The following is a 10,656-nucleotide window of genomic DNA, read 5'->3' as shown; positions in this document are numbered from 1 at the left end:
TAATATGGAATATGAGAAACTGAAGGAAGTAATTCTGAAAAAAAATGAAATAATGCAGAAACTTACCGCTCACAGTTCAGAGCAATGGCTACCAGCCCAGACGAAACGCCACAAGAACTGTACATTCGGCTGAAAGAAAATGGGTGAAGTATGACACCAGCAGCAAAGAGGCCCTCCTGGAGACCATGGTGCTGGAACAATACCTGCACGTTCTCTATCCGGAGGTGAGGACCTGGGTTAAAGAACGCAATCCGACGACAGCAGCAGAAGCTGCCACCCTGGTGGAGAACTTTGTCACTGCACACAAAGGCTCCAAGAGGTTCCGCCACGCCGGAGTGCTGGACTGCCAACCGTGGGGTAAGTCTGATGGTGCTAGTAGTGGAAATGGTTCTGGTGTGCCCCCTAACTACAGTAGGAACACTCCACCTCCTCCCCAAAGCAATGTTAAGCTCCAAGGGGTTTCATGCTTTAACTGTGGTAGGGAAGGTCACAAGAGCCCCGCTTGCCCCCTCAGAAAGTCCAAGCATTCCCACCTATGCTATGTTCCCAAACCTAGCGCACCTATTAAGACCCAGCAGAGCAGAGATCCTGTCATTCCTATGGAGCTTAATGGTAAACCCACCACGGCCCTAGTTGACACAGGATGCATGCAGACATTGGTTCAGGCCGATTTGGTCCCCATTGAGTTCAGAAATGACAATGACAAGTTGACTATCTGTTGTGTTCATGGTGATACAAGTGAGCATAGTACAGCAGAGGTGTATGTCAGACGTATTTACTCAAGGTGGGGCTGGTCCCCAAACTGCCATACCCAATGCTGTTAGGTCAAGACCTCCCTGTATTGTTGGACCTGGTAGGAAAAACCTCTTTAAGCTGTGTGGTGACGAGAGCTAAGGCTAAGGCTAAACCCATAGACATGGCTGATTTTCCTTTTTATGGTGAGAATGTCCTAGGTGAGACAGCATGCACCCGTGAGCAGAGATGTGCTAAGCGTAGACAGACAATGCTAGACCTTGTAGACCAGTCAAGCCTACAGATCGATCCTGATGTTGGTCCCCCTAGCCTGTCTGAGGCTGATGTGCATGTTTCTGGTGATGTTGCTGAATTGCAGCGGGCAGACCCAACACTAGCCAGACTGTTTAAGAAGGCAGAAGAGGGTTCTTGTTTTGTCCCAAACCTTGGTAATGAAGTTTTTACCTTGCAAAATAACATCCTGTACAGACAGAATGATGATGGTTTGCAGCTTGTTGTGCCAGAGCAGTACAGACGTCAAGTTTTGGAGCTAGGCCACACGATCCCATGGGCAGGTCACCTAGCTCACATGAAAACACTGCAACGCATTAGCAGACACTTTTACTGGCCCGGAATGTTTTTGCAAGTGAGAGACTACTGCAGATCATGTCCCCAATGTCATCTAGCAGGAGGGAAAGGTTTTGTACGTGCCCCATTAGTGCCACTCCCTGTAGTTGACACTCCATTTGAGAGCGCTTGAGGGAAGCGCTTCATCTTGGTCATCTGTGACTACCAGGTACCCCAAGGTCCTTAAAAGTTGTCACTGCCAAACAAGTTGCTTCTTGCCTGCTCCAGCTATTCTCTAGAGTAGGGATTCCCCATGAGGTGCTAACGGACCAAGGCCCCAACTTTATGAGTAGAACACTGAAGCAAGTTTATGACCTGTTAAGGATAAAGCGCATCAGAACCACTCCCTATCACCCACAGATGGATGGACTTGTTGAGCGATTCAGTCAGACCCTCTTGAACATGCTCAGACGGTTTGTGGATGACGGCGAAAAGGAGTGGGACCAGTGGCTACCCTACCTGTTGTTCGCGTACAGAGAGGTCCCCCAAGAGTCAACAAGGTTCTGTCCTTTCGAACTGCGCTACGGACTCCAGGTGTGGGGCCCGCTGGATGTGTTGAAGGAGACCTGGGCAGGAGAGACAATGGAGCAGATGGACATCATCTCCTACATCTTGAAGATGAGAGAGAAGCTGACTGCTGTAACTGTCATGGCCCAAGAAAACCTCCGCAAGTCCCAAGATCGACAAAAAGCATGGTACGACCGGTCTTCCCCTCACGCGCAGCTTCCAGACTAGTGACTGGGTCCTGCTGTTGTTGCCCAGCTCACACAACAAGCTGTTGGCGAAATGGCAGGGGCCCTACACTGTGACACGCAAGATGGGAGAGGTGACCTATGAAATCAACATGCCAGACCGCCGAAAGAAACATCAAGTCTTCCATGTCAACATGTTGAAGCGGTGGACAGAGCGGGCAGAGCCAGAACTGCAGTCAGAACCACGGCAGGAGGCGTCAGCGCTGTTCATCCGAGCAGTTGAAGAGGAAGAAGAGTACAGTGAATAGTATCTGCCAGGCCAAGAGGAGGAGAGCCAGCTGGACTTCAGCCATCTGCCAGAGGAGCGCCAGCATGACCTCTACAACATCCTGCCAGAGGGCCTCTTCACTCAGCGACCTAGGCGGACCGAGCTGGTGGAGCACCGGGTGGTGCTCAAGAATAACAACCCCGTGCGGCAGCCTTGCTACAGGGTGCCAGAGCAACTGCTGCCTGTCATGAAGGAGGAGCTGGACATGATGCTTCAGCTGGGGGTCATCGAGCAGCCCAGTCATCCTGATCCCCAAGAAAGACGGCAGCCTGAGATTTTGCTCGGATTTTCGCAAGGTCAATATGCAGGCAAAGTTTGACCCATACCCCATGCCAAGGGTTGACGACCTGGACAAGGCCAGATACTTTCGAGGGCTGACCACGTTCCCACCACTTCAGCCCAGCATGTTCATTCGATTGTAGGAGAAAACAGGAGCCACCAGCCAAATTGTTGCAATGCTATCAAAAGGCTTTATTAAGAACCAGAGATATATCTCGGGAGAATCTCAGAGACACCAACACTACCTGTGTATCAGAGAATTCTCAAAGAGTAATGATTAGACGCAGTCGTTATATACTGTTTTCTCCACCCCTCCGTTCACTCTTCTATACCTTACATGGTAATGTTATCCACACGTACCACACTTCTTCTTTCTGCAACCCCAACACTTTTCCCTGATAGACTTATGGTCCCTGCCTATGGACTGATAGGCCGGAAAGAGGCCACCATTCATGAAGATGCTGTAAATTCATATTTCCTCAACGTCGTCACACTCAGGCCTACGCCTTCTGCTTTTTAGATCTCACTCTACAGTGTGGTTAGCTCAACATCCTCTCCCTAGGGTTCACAGCTCAGACACATCTTAGACAGTGGTTACATTTTACTTCTATATGAAACAGTGGTTACATTTTACTTCTGTATTATATTAAAAGAATACTGTATTATGTTAAAAGAATAAACAAAGCATGTGTTAACTGCTAAGCAAAAAAAACCCAAATCACAACAATACCTAAGCACCATTGACTTGTGCAAAGGTTATGTGGCAGGTGCCACTGGCAGAGGACAGTAAAGAGCTCACTGCCTTCAGAACACCATTTGGGCACTTTCAGTTCACGGTTCTTCCCTTCGGCCTGCATGGGGCACCAGCGAGCTTCCAGTGACTCATGGACAGAATCCTCAGAAGCCACGCAATCTTGAAGCCTGTTTATTTTTGCATTCAGGAGATATTAATTTATGTTCTACATTTTTTTCAACTTTATTTTGGGGACATTGTACATACATGCACTGTTGGAAGAAAAGTCGTCAAAAAGAAAAAAATAATAATAAAATGTGCATTATTTTGGGGACGTAAGCAGCTGAGGTTCCCCCAGCACATCGCAACAACATCCCTCCGCCCAGATATGATCATGATCTCTCAGGCTTCAAAACAGCTGATCATACTGGAGCTGACAGTGCCCTGGGAAGAAAACATCAAAGAAGCCAATGAGAGGAAGAGGGCAAAGTACCAGGAAGTAGTGGAGGAGTATAGAGAGCGAGGCTGGAAGATGGTATACGAGCTTATAGAGGTAGGTTGTAGGGGACCCCTGCTATAGATGATGAATGGAAGATCCAGTCATTTGCTTTGAGCATGCAGAAGACCACTTCTAGGCACTATGGAGATGCCTGTGCCGAGGACTTTAGGGCTGTGGCAGAGGCCTGGGAAATTAAAGAAAAAAAAAACATCTTCTGATTTACTTCAGTTATTCTTATTCCAATATCCTGAGCAAAACTCCCAAAATTAAACAACCTTTTTGGTCAGAATTTCCAGTGTTCTGAAAACTGTTTGCTCTATTTTCTGCACTAATCTATTGGTCTGTGTAGTAGACTGGTGGAAAAATAAACAAGATGTTGAAGTTTATGCTTATGTTCATTGATTCATTCATCATTCAAACTTAAATAAATATTTTTCATGTTAAATATTGAAATGCGATTAAAATGCGATTAATTTCGATTAATTAATTACAACGCTTCGAATTAATTCGATTAATTTTTTATCGCGTCTGTTAGAAATTCGGCCTTCAGGAATCAGATTCAGGAGTCAGGAGACTGGACGGCTTCAGTGTTGACAAGTTTATTGACACACAGAGCATGTAACATAAGGTGGAGCATGACCAGATCTACTGGGGTTTATGTGGGAAGCCTTTTATACATTGTGGAATGAAAGAGGAGGAAGATGAGGAGTTTAAGGGGGGGGGGGGGGGTAAATTGGGGATGAAGGTGCAATCTACATTTGGTTGGGTAGTTGCACCTTAGGGTTAAGACATCAAAGGATATACAACAAGGGACAGAGGATATACAAACAAAGGACAGAAGTGCTGGGCATGCAAACGTGGGCAACCATCACACTGGTTGCCCCACCAGGGGTTGACAGACAGGAGACGATTAAGACAAAGGGGTGAGATCTGAAAGAAGCATATTTTCTCTCACGTCCCACCCCTAGAGTATATATAGCCTGTGTTTTGTCTAACGTGTTTCGGATCATTAATTGTTGTTGTATGAGTGTTTCTCATCGCCTGTGTAATTTCATGTTTACGCTTCTGTGTTATTACAGTTTGTACTTGTTTGTTCATTGTGTTCTAATATGTCTCTATGTGTTGGTTTTGTAAATATAATGGATTCACTTATGGAACTGATCCAAGCGTGCCTTTTCAACACTGAATATAGAATGCCCTTTAATAAATCTTGCTCCTCTCAGCGATTGTTTCCACCTTTTCACTTCGCAACGCAGCCTGTGTTACACAGGTTAACAAAAGTGAATGAGATTATGTTTACTGGCTGAATTTGACAGTACTCTTGGAAACTAACTGCACAAGTCAGATTTGAAAAATTCAAAATTATTTTAGTGGTTGAATTTGACATATTACATTTCAATTTGACAGACTACAGAAACCAATTATTCTAGGGGTGGGACGCGATTAATCGAATTAATTAGAAGCTTTGTAATTAATTAATCAAAATTAATCGCATTTTAATCGCATTTCAGTATTTAACATGAGAAATATTAATTTAAGTTTGAATGATGAATGAATCAATGAACATAATCATAAACTTTAACATCAATGATCAAATGTCCACGTTTAAATATGTTCAAAAAGGTTTTCATGGGCTGTTCTATTTTGTCACATGACTGTAATGGCGCATTTCCACTAGGGCCTGCTTGGCGCGGTACGGTTCGATACGGGTCGATTCGCAACGGAACGGTCGCGTTGTGTTTCCATTACAATGGTGGACCACCACAATGTGGGTGGAGTCGCTGTTGGCGCGCGGGTTGTAGTGTCGTGACATCATTTGTATGCGACCACAACACCATACAACAATGGACGAGATGGCCATAGCGGAGGAGTCGCTCTCCTGTGACACAACCTGTGACGACACTCCCTGGCCAATCAGTGTCATGCTGTTCCTCCACGTCACAGAAATTTTCCGCTTTGGAACGGTTAGAACCTCGAGCGAGTAGGTACGAAAAAAGTATATAAGTATGTAACTGTATATCAGTGGATCTCTGAGTACATTATAATGACAGGTTTGCCCTTCTCAGTAATACACCGACTGAGCGACCTGTTAAAAGAGCTCTGTTGATAGGAGATTCACAGCTTCGGCTGTGATCGCTGTAGCGACCCCTTTAGAGACACCAGCGGCCATAGTCAAGTGTATCCCAGGGGCTAGAGCGCCTGATATCAGGGCTCTGCTTGCACTTAGCTGGTGACTGAAAGCATCTCCATTTAAATACATATTGTTCTGCTGCATTAAAATATCTCTTATGGTAAATGGTAAAATGGTAAATTACCCACAAATCCCACACATGTCTGACTGGGGAGAATGAAGCTTTTATTTTGGAAGTGAATCTGGTTGTACATATTTGTTGTGATTTTAAAAAGTGTGTCAGTATTGTATGTGGAAAAGGGGTGTGTGAGATTCCTTTGAGGTGACATCATGAACCGAACATCATCTGTGCATACAGGAGAAGAGAGCGTCCAGTGGGTTGGAAAGGACAAAGAACCTGCATGGCAGCTCATATATACCATATATAATCCTTCAATTAATGCATATAATCCTTGATATACAGAGTATACATATCCTTGAAAACATTAACAAAAATAATATAGACCTTTGTAATAATTGATTTGAAACAAAAATACAAAAACACCAAGACTTTATATTATCATTTAACATTGAATATATTCCCATATGCCCCATATATTCACATGGACTTAAAATCGATCCTTTCTAAATTAAAGAAATTGTGACTTCCCATCCCCTGACTCCTCCATCGGGTTTGACCATCTGTGAGTATGTGTTTCTTAACATTGTCCATTATACCAGTCTTCCATCTTGTTAATGTTATGTGACACACTTGTGTCTTATTAGCACATACTACTGTCAGTGTGATTCATGTTAAATGTTTGGTATCAACCAAAGTAAACTTTCTGTTAACAGCTCTTGTCTCAGTATCTTGCCTTACCCACATATCATGACAGAAGAACGTGAAGTTATATTTTAAATGAACAAACATACACAGACACAAATGACACAACAAGATAAGCAAATGGCTAAACAATGAAATTTTGCAATGTCTAGACACTAGCTGACAACAGAGGCTACAAATAAAGTCTTTAAAGTATTGAAATAACAAAAACACAAAGCATGTGGAAGAGATGACAAAAACAAAGGACCATGTGGTGTGGCTAAACCTACGTTATCATGAGCATGTACTACATGACCCAGGGCTCAAGGTGCAACTGGGATTGCACCCTCATCTGCGTAGACCAGACCCACTTGCGTTGCCTGGTGAAGGAGTCTGCACCTGCACAGGTTTTGGTTGTTGGAGAGGCACCGCTACAGAAGTCTCACAGAGACGCTGTTGTTGAGAAGTCAGGCCTGTGAGTTGCTCCTTCTGAGAAGTCAGTGTCGGGTTAATCAAACTCTGTTGATTCAGGCCTGGAAGAGGCAGCTGCTGAGGAGTTGAAGCAGCCACACAGGGTGCAGTTGGGGGACCTAGAATGAGGAAGAGAAAGCATGAGCCAGGCCAACAGACGTCAGGGCTCCCCGTTGGTCCAACCATCTTGCCCAGGTCTTGCTCTAGTGAGGTCTGGTTATCTGGTCATCTGGTGCAGATTAGGGCCTAAGCTTGGTCTGGCTCACTTTTGGCAGGGGGAACTAGAACAGGTCATCTGAAACATTCAGACACCAAGATGGTGTTTCACTTGGGGTTGTGAAGATGCAGCTGTAAATCTAAATCCTGAAAGATTTGGAGATTGGCCCTTTGGTAGCTGGATGTAGAATTACTGGAGCTTTTGCAGCAAAAATAAATAAATACCAAATTGCAGCATGAATATGTTGATATTAAGTTGGATCAATAACATTTGTGTAATGTTTGTGTTCTTTTGATATAAGTAAGGAAGTGTTGTGTTCATTTACACACAGTTAGGACAGATGTCCTTCATCTTCTGCCACACTCTGTATCTTAGATTCTTCAGGAGTTTTGACTCATCAATCAGATATCCAGGACCCACCTCTGGATCTGGAACTGTGTATTTAGCTCTGAGGCCACAATCACAAACAGGTACAGATAACACTAAAAAGTGTGCAGACACATGTCAAATGGGTATCACAAAATATGTTATAAAGGCTTAAAAATACATTAAAACAATTTACCTTTTAATTGTCTCTTTGAAATTCTAAGAGGAAACAAAACATTTGTGAGTGGCCGTTGCCTTCTTATAATCACAGCATGTTTGATGACAGAATCAGACAGAATGCTCACATTTACAAATAAACTGTCTTCAACTCTCATGGCATCTGTGATATTGTTGATTTGTGCAGATAGAGCTGAACACAGTTCTTCCATTTTTTCAATCGTTGCCTTCATTTTTCGGTTCTTCTGTTCCTCTTCCTCCTTAAGTGCAGCGATCCTGGTCTGCTCTTCCTCTCTTAAGAACTGGTGGAGCTTCTCAAACTCAGTCTTTACCTGGCACACTACTTGCTGCACAGATTTCTTGGGTAGGAAATGTGATTGTATGTTTGACTTTAATGGAATTAAAGTGTGTATTGAATTCAGTATACAAAATATTTATGCAGCACTAACTAAAGCAGAATTTGACATATCCAATGCAGCAATACCTTGAACTTTGAAGATAAGTTAACATATCTGCATTTTTTGGAAGTCCATGATACCAGTTTTGCCTGAAGTACCTGCAATGGTCCTTCAATTTCCTTCTGAAAATAAAGATGTTTGTTATTGATACTCATATGTTTAATAGGTATATTCAGCATTTCGTAGACACTATTGATACTCTTTTGTTTAATAAGTATATTTATCCAACACTTCAGCATTTCCATATTCAGCATGTATTTGAATATGTAAGCATTTTCAATCATTGCTTTACACAATTTCAAATTACTCCAACTTATACTTAACAAGGCAAGTCAATGTGTGGTGGTTAGCAAACCAGTGTTGTGACCAGATGGTCATGGGTTAGATTAGTTAGGCTAGGACAGGGATGTCCAAAGTCCTGCCTGTGGACTTCCACCGGCCCGCAGCCTATGTCATGAAATCAATAATATGTGGACCGCCACCACCTGCTCTTTTCTAAATCAGACATTTCCAAAGTTCAGGCCATGGACCAAATGCAGCCCGTGTGGAAATTTACACCGGCCCGCAGCCTCTGTAATAATGTGCGGCTGCCATAAAATACACGCATACAATACAATATTTCACCAGAAGATATACTGTCTATACTGCAGTCCCATATCCCCCATATACTTCCTTAAGGTTTAACTTAATAGAAAAAGAAGATGTTTAATGCAACTGGGCACTAACCTAAAGCTTGCTGTTTATATTCCTGATTATCCCAAGATTAGTCCATGTCATAACATGAAAAATGAAAATTGTGCTTTACCCTTTGTTTTTCAGCTGCTTTGCTGATGGAGCAGAAGTTGTGATTTTGATGGTCCTGGTCCACACACTGAGAACACACCAGCTGTTGATCATCTACACAGAAGAGCTGCTGTTTCTCAGTATGGAGCAGACAGACCCCACCTGGTTCTTCCATTCTACGTTTCTTCACCTTCATGAATAACTCACAGGCGTCCTTAAGGACTAAATTGTTTATATGTTCATGTTCCATTCTTTTACTGCAGAGGGGGCATTTCTTCATCTCCTTCAGATTCCAGGTTCTCTCTATACACGTCCTACAAAAACTGTGACTACAGGTGAGAACCACAGGATCCTTAAAGATTTCCAAACAAATAGAACATTTCAGGTGTTCTTCTAGAGAAGTGTGAGATAATGCCATCATCACTGGTCTTGATCTAGACAGAATGACAGAGTGTGTTCCACCTGTAATTACTTTAGCTTAAGTTTCCAGAAAAATGAAACTGAATGTTAAAACTATTACTGACGTGTTCAGACACCTGAACCTGCACTACAGGTTTTTCTGAGGGACTGATGGTGTGAGTCAGCAAAGATAGAGGAAGTGTGCAAAACATGGTTGAATCAATGCTAGAGTCACATTTCAGTAGTGACTCCAAATCTTATGGTCACCCAGCTTATATCCTATAAAGCAACAATTTTAATAATTATGGTTAATAAAAGTTGTTAAACAGTATTTCATGTTTTACATAATTTTAACTTCTCATGTAACATTATAATAATGGCAAGACGTAATGCTGTACACACTAATAAGACTCACCCTTCATCTAACAATCAACAAGAAAGGGTTTAAGAAAACTAAACAGTAAAAGCCATCTGCAAGACCTCAACTCTTTAAAAGGAAGTCTCCACCCCTTTCTCCTCCCAGGATCAACTCTTTAAAAGGAAGTCTCCACCTCTTTCTCCTCCCAGGATCAGCTCTTTACAAGGAAGTCTCCACCTCTTTCTCCTCCCAGGATCAACTCTTTAAAAGGAAGTCTCCACCTCTTTCTCCTCCCAGGATAAGCTCTTTACAAGTAAGTCTCTGCCTTTTTCTCCTCTGCAGATTTATCCCCTGCATGTGTGGGTATTAGTGGTGGACAAAGCAAGACTTTGTAAAAGTGTACAGGCCACTTTTGCTATCGTCATATGATCAATATTTCGGAAATATCCCCATACAATATAATATGTCCTCCTGATACCCTCTTCCTTGCTTAAGAACTGCAGAAGCTTCTCAAACTTCTACCAGTGTCCCATAATTCAGCATACAGCTCAGCACATAAACAAGGCATCCACTGTTCAACAGCAACAGTAGTACAGTGGTACCT

General features: G+C 43.0%; 1 protein-coding gene across 2 annotated transcripts; it reads right to left on the bottom strand.

Moving 5' to 3' along the window:
* Positions 1 to 6,237: 6,237 nt before the first annotated feature.
* LOC143486067 (E3 ubiquitin-protein ligase TRIM35-like) lies at positions 6,238 to 9,777 on the bottom strand. Of its 2 annotated transcripts, none has more exons than XM_076985862.1 (6): positions 9,318 to 9,777; positions 8,539 to 8,634; positions 8,183 to 8,413; positions 8,074 to 8,096; positions 7,841 to 7,959; positions 6,238 to 7,413 (listed from the first exon to the last, which is right to left on the bottom strand). In XM_076985862.1, the coding sequence occupies exons 1-6, from the start codon at positions 9,714 to 9,716 to the stop codon at positions 7,172 to 7,174; spliced, it is 1,110 nt and encodes a 369-aa protein (XP_076841977.1). In that variant the 5' UTR covers positions 9,717 to 9,777; the 3' UTR covers positions 6,238 to 7,171. The 2 variants fall into 2 exon arrangements, with proteins under 2 accessions (XP_076841977.1, XP_076841978.1); XM_076985863.1 differs by having other exon boundaries at positions 8,539 to 8,631.
* Between the last annotated feature and the right edge of the window lie 879 nt (positions 9,778 to 10,656).

Source organism: Brachyhypopomus gauderio, unplaced genomic scaffold (assembly GCF_052324685.1).
Source record: "Brachyhypopomus gauderio isolate BG-103 unplaced genomic scaffold, BGAUD_0.2 sc44, whole genome shotgun sequence".
Classification (NCBI taxonomy): domain Eukaryota; kingdom Metazoa; phylum Chordata; class Actinopteri; order Gymnotiformes; family Hypopomidae; genus Brachyhypopomus; species Brachyhypopomus gauderio.
This window is presented reverse-complemented; position numbering and strand designations above follow the sequence as displayed.

Excerpts from the sequence above, each read along its gene's own strand:
- LOC143486067 (XM_076985862.1), bottom strand. The coding sequence starts at position 9,716 with ATGATGGCATTATCTCACACTTCTCTAGAAGAACACCTGAAATGTTCT. Across the intron at positions 8,414-8,538 it reads ACTTATCTTCAAAGTTCAAG|AAATCTGTGCAGCAAGTAGT; the intron begins GTATTGCTGCAT and ends TTCCTACCCAAG. Across the intron at positions 8,097-8,182 it reads AAGACAGTTTATTTGTAAAT|AATTTCAAAGAGACAATTAA; the intron begins GTGAGCATTCTG and ends GTTTCCTCTTAG.